The sequence below is a fragment of the Eschrichtius robustus genome, chromosome 1 (assembly GCF_028021215.1).
Source record: "Eschrichtius robustus isolate mEscRob2 chromosome 1, mEscRob2.pri, whole genome shotgun sequence".
Lineage (NCBI taxonomy): Eukaryota > Metazoa > Chordata > Mammalia > Artiodactyla > Eschrichtiidae > Eschrichtius > Eschrichtius robustus.
The window spans coordinates 114,240,777-114,256,426 of NC_090824.1; the positions used below are offsets into that span (position 1 = coordinate 114,240,777).

Sequence of the window (15,650 nt, forward strand, 5' to 3'; positions counted from 1 at the left end):
ATCGAGCCTCAGTAAATTTAAGAAAACTGAAATCATATCAAGCATCTTTTCTGACCACAACGCTATGAGATTAGAAATGAATTACAGGGAAAAAAACGTAAAAAACACAAACACGTGGAGGCTAAACAATATGTTACTAAATAACCAAGAGATCACTGAAGAAATCAAAGAGGAAATCAAAAAATACCTAGAGACAAATGACAATGAAAACACGACGACCCAAAACCTATGGGATGCGGCAAAAGCAGTTCTAAGAGGGAAGTTTATAGCTATACAAGCCTACCTCAAGAAACAAGAAAAATCTCAAGTAAACAATCTAAACTTACACCTAAAGAAACTAGAGAAAGAAGAACAAACAAAACCCCAAGTTAGCAGAAGGAAAGAAATCATAAAGATCAGAGCAGAAATAAATGAAATAGAAACAAAGAAAACAATAGCAAGGATCAATAAAACTAAAAGCTGGTTCTTTGAGAAGATAAACAAAATTGATAAACCATTAGCCACACTCATCAAGAAAAAGAGGGAGAGGACTCAAATCAATAAAATCAGAAATGAAAAGGAGAAGATACAACAGACACCGCAGAAATACAAAGCATCCTAAGAGACTACTACAAGCAACTTTATGCCAATAAAATGGACAACCTGGAAGAAATGGACAAATTCTTAGAAAGGTATAACGTTCCAAGACTGAACCAGGAAGAAACAGAAAATATGAATAGACCAATCACAAGTAATGAAATTGAAACTGTGATTAGAAATCTTCCAACAAACAGAAGTCCAGGACCAGATGGCTTCACAGGTGAATTCTATCAAACATTTAGAGAAGAGCTAACACCTATCCTTCTCAAACTCTTCCAAAAAATTGCAGAGGAAGGAACACTCCCAAACTCACTCTATAAGGCCACCATCACCCTAATACCAAAACCAGACAAAGACACTACAAAAAAAGAAAATTACAGACCAATATCACTGATGAATATAGATGCAAAAATCCTCAACAAAATACTAGCAAACGAATCCAACAACACATTAAAAGGATCATACACCACGATCAAGTGGGATTTATCCCAGGGATGCAAGGATTCTTCAACATATGCAAATCAATCAATGTGATACACCATATTAACAAAATGAAGAATAAAAAGCATATGATCATCTCACTAGATGCAGAAAAAACTTTTGACAAAATTCAACACCCATTTATGATAAAAACTCTCCAGAAAGTGGGCATAGAGGGAAACTACCTTAACATAATAAAGGCCATATATGACAAACCCACAGCAAACATCATTTTCAATGGTGAAAAACTGAAAGCATTTCCTCTAAGATCAGGAACGAGACAAGGATGTCCACTCTCACCACTATTATTCAGCATAGTTCTGGAAGTCCTAGCCATGGCAATCAGAGAAGAAAAAGAAATAAAAGGAATACAAATTGGAAAAGAAGAAGTAAAACTGTCACTGTTTGCAGATGACGTGATACTATACATACAGAATCCTAAAATTGCCACCAGAAAACTGCTAGAGCTAATTAATGAATATGGTAAAGTTGCAGGATACAAAATTAATGCACAGAAATCTCTTGCATTCCTATACACTAATGATGAAAAATCTGAAAGAGAAATTATGGAAACACTCCCATTTACCATTGCAACAAAAAGAATAAAATACCTAGGAATAAACCTACCTAGGGAGACAAAAGACCTGTATGCAGAAAACTATAAGACACTGGTGAAAGAAATTAAAGATGATACAAACAGATGGAGAGATATACCATGTTCTTGGATTGGAAGAATCAACATTGTGAAAATGACTATACTACCCAAAGCAATCTACAGATTCGATACAATCCCTATCAAATTACCAATGGTATTTTTTACGGAACTAGAACAAATCATCTTAAAATTTGTATGGAGACACAAAAGACCCCAAATAGCCAAAGCAGTCTTGAGGGAAAAAAACGGAGCTGGAGGAATCAGACTCCCTGACTTCAGACTCTACTACAAAGCTACAGTAATCAAGACAATATGGTACTGGCACAAAAACAGAAGCATAGATCAATGGAACAAGATAGAAAGCCCAGAGATTAACCCACGCACCTATGGTCAACTAATCTATGACAAAGGAGGCAAAGATATACAATGGAGAAAAGACAGTCTCTTCAATAAGTGGTGCTGGGAAAACTGGACAGCTACATGTAAAAGAATGAAATTAGAATACTCCCTAACACCATACACAAAAATAAACTCAAAATGGATTAGAGACCTAAATATAAGACCGGACACTATAAAACTCTTAGAGGAAAACATAGGAAGAACACTCTTTGACATAAATCACAGCAAGATCTTTTTTGATCCACCTCCTAGAGTAATGGAAATAAAAACAAAAATAAACAAATGGGACCTAATGAAACTTCAAAGCTTTTGCACAGCAAAGGAAACCATAAACAAGACGAAAAGACAACCCTCAGAATGGGAGAAAATATTTGCAAACGAATCAACGGACAAAGGATTAATCTCCAAAATATATAAACAGTTCATTCAGCTCAATATTAAAGAAACAAACACCCCAATCCAAAAATGGGCAGAAGACCTAAATAGACATTTCTCCAAAGAAGACATACAGACGGCCACGAAGCACATGAAAAGATGCTCAACATCACTAATTATCAGAGAAATGCAAATCAAAACTACAATGAGGTATCACCTCACACCAATTAGAATGGGCATCGTCAGAAAATCTACAAACAACAAATGCTGGAGAGGGTGTGGAGAAAAGGGAACCCTCTTGCATTGTTGGTGGGAATGTAAATTGATACAGCCACTATGGAGAACAATATGGAGGTTCCTTAATAAACTAAAAATAGAATTACCATATGACCCAGCAATCGCACTACTGGGCATATACCCAGAGAAAACCGTAATTCAAGAAGACACATGCACCCGAATGTTCATTTCAGCACTATTTACAATAGCCAGGTCATGGAAGCAACCTAAATGCCCATCAACGGAGGAATGGATAAGGAAGTTGTGGTACATATATACAATGGAATATTACTCAGCCATAAAAGGAACGAAATTGAGTCATTTGTTGAGACGTGGATGGATCTAGAGACTGTCATACAGAGTGAAGTAAGTCAGAAAGAGAAAAACAAATATCGTATATTAACGCATGTATGTGGAACCTAGAAAAATGGTACAGATGAACCGGTTTGCAGGACAGAAGTTGAGCCACAGATGTAGAGAACAAACGTATGGACACCAAGGGGGGAAAACCACGGTGGGCTGGGGATGGTGGTGTGCTGAACTGGGCGATTGGGATTGACATGTATACACTGATGTGTATGAAATTGATGACTAATAAGAACCTGCAGTATAAAAAAACAAACAAACAAAACAATTAATACTAAACTTTCATTGGGTTATTTGTATGGAAATACATTAATATAAATGTTTCAGACATTACATGAAATTTCTAAAAATCTTATATGTTCTGGTATAATGTTATAAGTCATAATCCTAGTTATTACTTTAAAATGTATATCTCAGAAATAACTAATTATCTTGTCAACTGCATTATTATGAACTTTCATCAAATCTTTAACCGTGGTCATTTTTAAGTCTTTTGTCATTTACAGACAGTTCTGGGTGTACTCTGATGCTTTTGCAAATATGTTCCTATGAAAGGGTTTCATCTTCAAGAAATTCATGGAAAAGACTCTGACAAGTACAGGTTTCTGGTAACTGACTGTACTGCTGAACTGAATGAATAAGCATTTTCAGAACTCTAATGAAAAACTGATGAACTCATAAAAGTGCTAACAAAAGATCAAGACGAAAAAAAATTAATTACATGGGACTGAGTGAACTGATGAGTATAATTTTTGTGACTTTCTGTTTGAATTAAAAAAAAAATCCCACAAGGACTCAGAGGCAAAGAATATACAAATCAATTTTCACTGCAAAGTAAAGGAGCTGTTACAGTGGAGGATTACTGGACAGAATGTCAATATTATGACATAGTATGAGTGTGTTTCATGTTTGGTAATTGCAGTCATTGTTGCTTTTGTTGTGGCCATCCAGGTACAAAGCTTGGTATCAGTCTATTTATCTCTTGTAAAAATAAAAATAAATAAATAAATAAAGAATAAAAACACAATGTTAGATGAAAAAAAAAAAACAAGACCCATATATATGCTGTCTACAAGAGACCCACTTCAGACCTAGGGACACATACAGACTGAAAGTGAGGGGATGGAAAAAGATATTCCATGCAAATGGAAATCAAAAGAAAGCTGGAGTAGCAATTCTCATATCAGACAAAACAGACTTTAAAATAAAGACTATTACAAGAGACAAAGAAGGACACTACATAATGATCAAGGGATCGATCCAAGAAGAAGATATAACACTTGTAAATATTTATGCACCCAACACAGGAGCACCTCAATACATAAGGCAAATACTGACAGCCATAAAAGGGGAAATCGACAGTAACACAATCATAGTAGGGGACTTTAACACCGCACTTTCACCAATGGACAGATCATCCAAAATGAAAATAAATAAGGAAACACAAGCTTTAAATGATATATTAAATAAGATGGACTTAATTGATATTTATAGGACATTCCATCCAAAAACAACAGAATACACGTTCTTCTCAAGTGCTCATGGAACATTCTCCAGGATAGATCATAACTTGGGTCACAAATCAAACCTTGATAAACTTAAGAAAATTGAAATGATATTATCAAGTATCTTTTCCAACCACAACACTATGAGACTAGATATCAATTACAGGAAAAAATCTGTAAGAAATGCAAACACATGGAGGCTAAACAACACACTACTTAATAACCAAGAGATCACTGTAGAAATCAAAGAGGAAGTCAAAAAATACCTAGAAACAAATGACAATGAAAACACAATGACCATAACCTATGGGATGCAGCAAAAGCAGTTCTAAGAGGGAAGTTTATAGCTATACAAGCCTACCTTAAGAAACAAGAAACATCTCAAATGAACAACCTAAACTTACACCTAAAGCAATTAGAGAAAGAAGAACAAAAAAACCCCAAAGTTAGCAAAAGGAAAGAAATCATAAAGATCAGATCAGAAATAAATGAAAAAGAAATGAAGGAAACGATAGCAAAGATCAATAAAACTAAAAGCTGGTTCTTTAAGAAGATAAACAAAATTGATAAACCATTAGCCAGACTTATCAAGAAAAAAGACTCAAACAATAGAATTAGAAATGAAAAAGGAGAAGTAACAACTGACACTGCAGAAATAAAAAGGATCATGAGAGATTACTACAAGCAACTGTATGCCAATAAAATGGACAACCTGGAAGAAATGGACAAATTCTTAGAAATGCACAACCTTCCAAGACTGAACCAGGAAGAAATAGAAAATATGAACAGACCAATCACAAGCACTGAATTTGAAACTGTAATTAAAAATCTTCCAAAAAACAAAAGCCCAGGACAAGATGGCTTCACAGGCGAGTTCTATCAAACATTTAGAGAAGAGCTAACACCTGTCCTTCTCAAACTCTTCCAAAATATAGCAGAGGGAGGAACACTCCCAGACTCATTCTACGAGGCCACCATCACCCTGATACCAAAACCAGACAAAGATGTCACAAAAAAAGAAAACTACAGGCCAATATCACTGATGAACATACATGCAAAAATCCTCAACAAAATACCAGCAAACACAATCCAACAGCACATTAAAAGGATCATACACCATGATCAAGTGGGGTTTATCCCAGGAATGCAAGGATTCTTCAATATACGCAAATCAATCAACGTGATACATCATATTAACAAACTGAAGGAGAAAAACCATATGATCATCTCAATAGATGCAGAAAAAGCTTTTGACAAAATTCAACACCCATTTATGATAAAAACTCTCCAGAAAGTGGGCATAGAGGGAACCTACCTCAACATAATAAAGGCCATATATGACAAACCCACAGCCAACATCGTCCTCAATGGTGAAAAACTGAAAACATTTCCACTAAGATCAGGAACAAGACAAGGTTGCCCACTCTCACCACTATCATTCAACATAGTTTTGGAAGTTTTAGCCACAGCAATCAGAGAAGAAAAAGAAATAAAAGGAATCCAAATCGGAAAAGAAGAAGTAAAGCTGTCACTGTTTGCAGATGACATGATACTCTCCATAGAGAATCCTAAAGATGCTACCAGAAAACTACTAGAGCTAATCAATGAATTTGGTAAAGTAGCAGGATACAAAATTAATGCACAGAAATCTCTTGCATTCCTATACACTAATGATGAAAAATCTGAAAGTGAAATTAGGAAAACGCTCCCATTTACCATTGCAACAAAAAGAATAAAATATCTAGGAATAAACCTACCTAAGAAGACAAAAGACCTGTATGCAGAAAACTATAAGACACTGATGAAAGAAATTAAAGATGATACAAACAGATGGAGAGCTATACCATGTTCTTGGATTGGAAGAATCAACATTGTGAAAATGACTCTACTACCCAAAGCAATCTACAGATTCAGTGCAATCCCTATCAAACTACCACTGGCATTTTTCACAGAACTAGAACAAAAAACTTCACAATTTGTATGGAAACACAAAAGACCCCGAATAGCCAAAGCAATCTTGAGAAAGAAAAACGGAGCGGGAGGAATCAGGCTCTCTGAGTTCAGACTATACTACATAGCTACAGTAATCAAGACAGTATGGTACTGGCGCAAAATCAGAAATATAGATCAATGGAACAGGATAGAAAGCCCAGAGATTAACCCACGCACCTATGGTCAACTAATCTATGACAAAGGAGGCAAGAATATACAGTGGAGAAAAGACAGCCTCTTCAATAAGCGGTACTGGGAAAACTGGACAGGTACATGTAAAAGTATGAAATTAGAACACTCCCTAACACCATACACAAAAATAAACTCAAAATGGATTAAAGACCTAAATGTAAGGCCAGACACTATCAAACTCTTAGAGGAAAACATAGGCAGAACACTCTATGGCATAAATCACAGCAAGATCCTTTTTGACCCACCTCCTAGAGAAATGGAAATAAAAACAAAAAGAAACAAATGGGACCTAATGAAACTTAAAAGCTTTTACACAGCAAAGGAAACCATAAACAAGACCAAAAGACAACCCTCAGAATGGGAGAAAATATTTGCAAATGAAGCAACTGACAAAGGATTAATCTCCAAAATTTACAAGCAGCTCATGCAGCTCAATAACAAAAAAACAAACAACCCAATCCAAAAATAGGCAGAAGACCTAAATAGACATTTCTCCAAAGAAGATATACAGATTGCCAACAAACACATGAAAGAAAGTTCAACATCATTAATCATTAGAGAAATGCCAATCAAAACTACAATGAGATATCATCTCACACCGGTCAGAATGGCGATCATCAAAAAATCTACAAACAATAAATGCTGGAGAGGGTGTGGAGAAAAGGGAACCCTCTTGCACTGTTGGTGGGAATGTAAATTGATACAGCCACTATGGAGAACAGCATGGAGGTTCCTGAAAAATCTAAAAATAAAACTACCATATGACCCAGCAATCCCACTACTGGGCATATACCCAGAGAAAACCATAATTCAAAAAGAGTCACGTACCAAAATGTTCATTGCAGCTCTATTTACGATAGCCAGGACATGGAAGCAACCTAAGTGTCCATCGACAGATGAATGGATAAAGAAGATGTGGCACATATATACAATGCGATATTACTCAGCCATAAAAAGAAACGAAATTGAGTTATTTGTAGTGAGGTGGATGGAGTTAGAGTCTGTCATACAGAGTGAAGTAAGTCAGAAAGAGAAAAACAAATACAGTATGCTAACACATATATATGGAATCTAAGGGAAAAAAAAAAAGGTCATGAAGAACCTAGTGGTAAGACGGGAACAAAGACACAGACCTACTAGAGAATGGACTTGAGGATATGGGGATGGGGAAGGGTAAGCTGTGACAAAGTGAGAGAGTGGCATGGACATATATACACTACCAAACGTAAAATAGATAGCTAGTGGGAAGCAACCACATAGCACAGGGAGATCAGCTCGGTGCTTTGTGACCACCTAGAGGGATGGGACAGGGAGGGTGCGAGGGAGGGAGATGCAAGAGGGAGGAGATATGGGGACATATGTATATGTATAACTGATTCATTTTGTTATAAAGCAGAAACTAACACACCATTGTAAAGCAATTATACTCCAATAAAGATGTTACAAAAAAAAAGAAGATATGGTACATATAAACAATGGAATATTACTCAGCCGTTAACAAGAATGAAATAATGCCATTTGCAGCAACATGGATGGACCTGGAGATTATAGTACTAAGTGAAGTAAGTCAGACAGGGAAAGACAAATATCGTATGATATCACTTATATAAGGAATCTTAAAAAAAATGATACAAATGAACTTATTTACAAAACAGAAGCAGACTCACAGACTTAGAGAACAAATTTATAGTTACCAGAGGGGAAGGGTGGAGGGAGGGGAGGGATAATTAGGAGTTTGGGATTGACATGTATACACTGCTATATATAAAACAGATACCCAAAAAGGACCTACTGTATAGCACAGGGAACTCTGCTCAATATTATGTAACAATGTAAATGGGAAAATAATTTGAAAAAGAGTCGATACATGTATATGTATATAACTGAATCACTTTGCTGTACACCTGAGACTAACAGAGCATTGTTAATCAACTATACTCCAATATAAAATAAAAGTTTTTTAAAAATCAGTTTAAGCAGAAAAGGAAATTTATTGAGCCCCAACTAGCTTTAGGCACAGCCGAATTGTGAGATTTCAGTCATGTCATCAAAACTGTTTCTCCACGCTCCATCCCACCCCCAATCTCTGACCTCTGTCGGGTGAGCTTTTCTCTTCACGGCAGGCTCCCTCTGCGAAGGCAAAACATCCTCTCCAGATTCTATTCCCGGTGGCAAAAGAACTCAAAGAGTTGGAATACTCCTGGCAAAAACACAGGACCTGTATGAAGAAAACCGTAAGAGACCTAAATAAGTGGAACAGGAGTTATGTTCTTAGAAGGGAAGACACAATATTGTAAAGTTACTACTTATTTCCAGATTGATTTATAATCCAATCCCATTCTATTCAAAATCCTAAAGCAATGTCTTAATGGATTCTTTATAAACTGGTTTTTAGAATTCAACTTAAACAATTCACAGAAATGGCCAAGGATACTTTTTATTTTTTGAAAAAGAAGAATGGTGGGGTAGGAGATTAGACTATAACACCAGATGTTTAAACATGTCATAAACATATAGTAATTGAGACAGAGTGCTATTAGTAGAGGAAAAGATAAGTCAACAAACTAGAGAAAACATTCAAATTAGCTGGGAAAAAATGGACCATCTATAAACACTGCTGAAATACCCACCCCAACTCTTCTTTTATAAGAAGTGAGTCCTGGGCTTCCCTGGTGGTGCAGTGGTTGAGAGTCTGCCTGCCAATGCAGGGGACACGGGTTCGAGCCCTGGTCTGGGAAGATCCCACATGCCGTGGAGCAACTAAGCCCGTGTGCCACAACTACTGAGCCTGCGCGTCTGGAGCCTGTGCTCCGCAACAAGAGAGGCCGCGATAGAGAGAGGCCCGCGCACCGCGATGAAGAGTGGCCTCCACTTGCCGCAACTAGAGAAAGCCCTCACACAGAAACGAAGACCCAACACAGCCAAAAATAAATAAATAAATAAGTGAAATTCTAAAAAAAAAGAAGTGAGTCCTACTTCATATTGTTAGCAAATGCAAGTTCATGTGCCCCACATACAGTGAAGACAAACAAACTGAAACATCAGAGTTTGGAGCAGAGAAAGGTTTATTGCAGGGCCACACAGTTTCAGTTGCTAGAGTCAGTACACTGACTGAAACCAACAAAGGCTGAATAACCAGTTCCTCCAAAACGTTGGAAATACCATCCTTTTGGACATTAATGCCTATAGTTTTTCTCCTCAGCATGCCGGTTTTCTTAGTTCTGTGGCTGTCGACATGGGATTCAGTCCAGCAGTTTCAGCTAGTGTAGATGGAATGAGCTCCGTAACATCTGCAAAGGCATGAATGCAGTAGGATTTCATACCACTCAATGTTTGTGAATATCCAGTTAACCACAGGGCCCACTCTATCTCTGGAGCACTACCTCCTGCAATAAGAGCTCTCTGCTTTACTAAACAATGAATAACACATAGGGCATCATGAACTGAGGGCCCGGCTTCTTCCATCACCAATGTGTTAGAACCAGGAACAACAGCTGTAACTTTTCCCTGGGATAATATAGCCTGTAATCTTGAGCAGTGTGCCAGAACCATGTAAATTGACCCCCTCAGCTCATTCAGCCAAACCCAGCATGTCAGCAGTTAAGTTGGTCAGTATGAGCAATTGGCTTGGTTCCACTATTTTCTCTTTCAATGTCCTTAACTACCACAATCTTCATTTTGATCAGGAAATTTAATACAAGATCACTAAGAGCATGTCTTAAGAACAGACTTCTGTATGAGAAAGAAAATACATCCGTTTTTAAAATTTGCTTCGTTAAATTTAGAATATAGTCTGTCTTTCCTCAGGGCTCCATCCATGTGGGCATATCAGAAACTGTTTGATTATCACGATCTGTTTTTAAGCCCAATCTTAATCTTTTCAACTCTGGATATGTCAGAATTGGCCACCTTTCGGGTGAGAACCAGCCCTTCCACCAACACAAAATCATCAATTGTCCCACCAAGTTTCCTTTTTTAAAAAAAAAAAAAAAAAAGACAGTTTATTTAAACTAAAAACAAGCAAAAAAACAAGAACAGTTTACCCACCCATTTCTCTCACCCCTCTACCCCCACCTCTGGAAACCACCAACCTGTTCTATCTATGAGCTTGTTTTTTGTTTTTTTTTTAGATTCCACCTGTAAGAGAGATCACACAGTATTTGTCTTTCTGTCTGATTTATTTCACTTAGCATTATACCCTCGAGGGCATTAGCAGGTTTCTTAACTATTCTGACATCTCTGAGATCTACACCAGTAGCTGTGGCTGGATCAATCACTTTCCTCCCTGCATTTACACTCATGTTAAGAGAAAGACTTGAATACTGAGAGACAACTGCTGAGCTCAATGAAGTGGCTGCATTGTTTAACAACACTTCTTTGTCACTCAGTTCCACAGGTCACGGCATGTCAAGATTTCAATACCCTTTCCAAATCCTTCTAAAGTGACTTGGAAATGATGAATCCATTTCTGAAAAAACCTGCTACAGGAATCAAAGAGAGAGCCAGCAACGATGACCGCTGATGTGGTGCCATTTCCTTCTTTCTCTTGAGCCTTAGCTCTACCGGCATTCTGGCTGTTGGATGTAACGCCTGTGTTTGTTTCAGAATGGTAGCACCATTTGTAATGGTCACATCACCTCTTCCATCTTGAATCATTTTATCCATTCCTTTTGGTCCAAGTCTTGATCTAATAGCATCGGCAACAGCTTTGGCCATGAAGATGTTGCTGAAGCAGATCTGGGCTGGCTTCTTGTCCTCACGGGTGTTCTTCCCCTGGCTGCTAGCAAGCTTGGTTGGGTCTGTGTGGGCTCCGAAAGGACAGATGGACACAGATTCCAGCGGGCACTAGAATAACTGTGTTCACTGTTAACCACTGAAGGGGATCAGAACATGTTACCCCCAAATATGCCACTTTGGCATACTGATTATTTTAGCTGAAGGCAACTGAGAAATAGCATATATAGGAAGGGCTCTCTGACCCCTTTCTGCCTAAAAGCAGGGCATAAATTTCCTGTGAGAAAGGTGCCTTCTTGTACCAGGAAGGGGAGAACACTCTTATCACTGGCGATGGGAGTTAATACCAAGATGAATCTCCATGAATTTTACTAAAATAATCCTCATCTTCCATTAGCTGCCCCCATATATTTCCTAGTCACTGTCCCACAATATACCGCCCCTGGAAGCCCAAACCCCTTCTCTTTGTTTAGTCCTATCTCCACAATTTATCACCCTTTGTTAAACTGGTATATAAACCCCAAGTCTTACTGCTTCTCTGAGTTTTCACTTCTTTTCTATGAAGTCCCCTGTAAAAAACATTAACATCAAATAAGGTTTGTATGTTTCTCTCCTGTTAATCTATCTTTCATCTTTGAAATTCATAGGGCTCAGGTACAGGGTAAAGTTTTCTTTCTCCATCTACCTCAAGCGATGGGTTGAGTGCAGAATGGAAGGTGAAAGAGAAGGACTTGTTATGTGCCTGTGTACTGATTAAATGTTTAAAATAATTGTATGTGTTGTACTTAAAGAGACAATAAAAAGGAAATTGTCATCAATCAAGTTACTCCTAAGAATAAAGGTTTATTGAATCCCAAGCAAAACCAACTGTTTTTTTTAAAGATGCATAAATTAAAACTTTAAAGATTTAATAATTTATTGAAGTCAGAAAAATAAAATTTCAATATATTAACTCTAAAAACCTAGAAGTCCCAGAAATTACATTTTAAAGGATTTAGAAAGAATTCCTTATAAAAGGATTTACTATCACATTCTTTGTTAAACTAAACTGTGACTCGGAGGACTTGTAGTATCATTTTACACCCCTGACACAGTGCCTTGATAAATTAGTCAGCAGTAGCACATGAAATCATGGATAGATGAGAGATACATATCCACTCTTATCCAAACGTAGCAAATAGCACCGTATTTCCTATTTAATGGAAAGCAGTTTCTTCTGTAATTCTTTGGAGCAATAAGCCTTTAGACCCCTGTGTCTCCCATTTAAAGAAGAGCCATTTGTGCCTTTGTCCTAATATCTCTGAGTACTTGTCAGGAGTTAAAATGCTGGCTGAATCACTGTAGGATTCCTTATATGAATGCAGGTAAAAATGTCTCAGGAGGTGGTTTACTCTGGTTTGTTCTTTCACATCTCAGATTTGCTTGGCTGGTCACAGTCAGGCAGGTAGAAATGAGTTAAGAATTTTAGAACTCACGATAATTTTGAACAGAAGTAGATTAAGATCATTGCTGTACAGTATGAGAGAAAAACCCAGACCAGCTGTCTTTCCCAAGATGGCTGCAATGAGCATTGGAAGAAAAGACAAAATCCATCCTATAAGGGGAGGGAGAAGAGAACTAGATTGCTTCATAACACTCAAAACCTGTACTCAATCAAATACACAGGAGGTTCTAGATTAAACACTAAGACAACTCCTGAATTTAAAATGTAAAAAAAGGAAATCCTGAGCAATAGGTAACTTGTAATTAGGAATCTTTGAGTTAGTATTTGTAAGAAGTAGTCTAACATAGGGGGTAGAAGGACATAGGGGACACAACTTTGTCACTTAGAGCAGGAATACTCATCTTTTCACTAACTTCTTTCAAAAGCCGAGAGGAAGGTAGAAAACTATATCATGTTCTTTCCTGAGCAAAGAACTGATGCCATTTTGGGAAACTGACAAATCGCTAAATTGAAAGGTATCCCCTGAGACAATAAAGCAAGCACTTCCAGTCAGAAAAATAGGGGGGGAGGGAGGGACTTGAAAGCCAGCCTGTGGCATTTTAACTGCAGCTGAGAGAGGTGTGGCCATGTCTAGTTTACTCAATTGGAGAATTTCTGCTTCCTGATGTTAAAAGATTGTTCCTTACTCAATGGTGATTAGCCAAAAGACGAGAACAAAAACAATGCCCCCCCATCAATTTCCTCTTTAGTGCGGAGTGCCCTTGGGGGCCAAATGCCTTGTTAAGACAAATGGCTCAGGTGGGGTTCTGAGAGTTCACAGGCCGGAATAGTTTAAGACCCCGCCTCCCCATCCCTTCCCGTCCCAAAAGAATGGAATTAATGCTAACACCTCAAACTGTTCATGCAAGGTCAAGGTTCTGATTCAAATACTACCTCTCCTCCACAAATGGAACCCAATTCATCAATACAGGTCTACCAGGAAATTGCAAAACAGGAGGCTAAGTTTCCTGCAGTGTCTTCCCTAGATTCTTAGACTTTTTTTTTTTTTAATTGTTGGTTTTAATAGTTTGGCTGTATTTCTTCTATAACCTGGGTCACCACAGTCGCTGATTCAACTCCAGTAAGGAGGAGAAGAAAGAAGCAGGGGTCTCGCTCAGAACCCAGGAGGCATTCTCCCCTCTTACTGAAGGCTGGCCAGACTCTCGCTGATCATGAGCTCAGTTTAGGAGCTGCAAGGGCCTCCCGCTCTAGCCTAGACCACAGAGATCAATGGCTTACAGCTGCGCGCCAGGGCGCCTGGCTATCTCCCAATTGAGGGCTGGGTGCAGTGAATCGGAAGTTAAGGAACCTCGAGTCTTCAGCACCACGGGGTGCCCGCGCGACCACCGCCCCCCCCCACCCCCCAGACACCTCTGCCTCAGCTCTTCCTGAGCGGTGGAGGGGTTGGACAAGGGGCTGCCTTTTCATTCTAACGTTTTAGGCTGGTGTGCTCTGACCTGCAGAGCCGTGGGGTCTATGGAGAAAGGTGCATCTAATAAGTGTTGGAGAAAGAACCCACCTGGCCCAGGCCACCCCGTTGCTGACTTCGCCACTTTGGGAATTTCTACCTAAGCAAAGCATCCAGACCTAACATGAGCGCACCCTAAAACCCCGAGGGCGATCAAGGACAAGGCCGAAGTGTGCAAACCCAAGTCTTGCGCTGCTGTTTCAGAATGCGTTAGCATGAGAGCCGTCTAACTAGGCCTGCTTTGGTGTCTGACTCCGCCAGTAGAGGAGAAAGCCGGACTTCACCACGAATGTCCCAGGCCTGCTGAAACGAACGCCCCACGGGGCTGAAGCCGCAGGGTCCCTCCGGGTGCCGGCCGCGTGGGCGCGTCCCGGGCTGCCCACCCGCCCCGGGTCCCCGCGCCCGCCGCGCTCACCTTGCCGTCCGGAGAGCTGAGCACACAGCAAGGCCACCAGGAACCGGCAGTGCCTGCTAACGTCTTCATTCTCCGTCTTCTTCCGCCTACGGGCCCCCGGCGGCGGCCTCTCCAGCAGCGTCCCCGCGAAGGTCACGAGCGCTGCCACGCGGCCCCAGCTGGGGCCACCACGGTTGTTGGCGAGTAGCTCCTGCGCCATCCAGGCCACCAGCTCGACGCGGTTCCCGCGGAAGCCGCGGTATTGGGACAAGTAGTGCAGGTTGGTCTCCTGTATCCGGGCGGCCACGGGCGCAGCACGGCGGCCTCGGGCGTGGACGGCGCCCGCGCGGGGGTGCCGGGCTCGCGGGCGCAGTACTCCAGGTAGTCCATCAGCAGCCTGGCTGTGCGCTCCTTGATCGCGTCTCCCATAGCTCCACCTCTGCCGGGGCCCGACCCGGCCTGTTTTCTAGGCCCGCCCGCGCCCCGCCCCGCCCCGCCCCGCTCCGCTCCGCATTGGCTCGGCTCGGCCCGGTCCGCCCCGGGCAGTTGCTTTCCCAGGTCCGGAGAGGAGCCTTTGATGGGAACCCCATCTACACCTGTTCCGGCCCCAATAGGCGAGGCCCAGCTGTGTGCATGTGTTCACATAGCAATAAGGGGCAGAGTGAGACTCTTTTGGGGCTATTGTTTAGCTCTCGGCTTGGGGGACTAAGAACCCAGTGGGGACAGTCTGGGAAGTTGGGCTAGACTTTTGC

The 15,650-nt window shown here is 40.1% G+C and overlaps 1 protein-coding gene and 1 pseudogene across 1 annotated transcript; both read right to left on the minus strand.

The window, feature by feature from the left end:
* Window positions 1-8,824: 8,824 nt before the first annotated feature.
* BCL2L10 (BCL2 like 10) lies at window positions 8,825-15,327 on the minus strand. The gene is given in 3 exon segments (XM_068536192.1): window positions 8,825-9,037; window positions 14,920-15,207; window positions 15,210-15,327. Coding segments are annotated over 3 exon segments (465 nt in total). The 3' UTR covers window positions 8,825-8,978.
* On the minus strand, window positions 9,797-14,464 carry LOC137766017 (T-complex protein 1 subunit delta pseudogene; annotated as a pseudogene).
* Window positions 15,328-15,650: the final 323 nt, after the last annotated feature.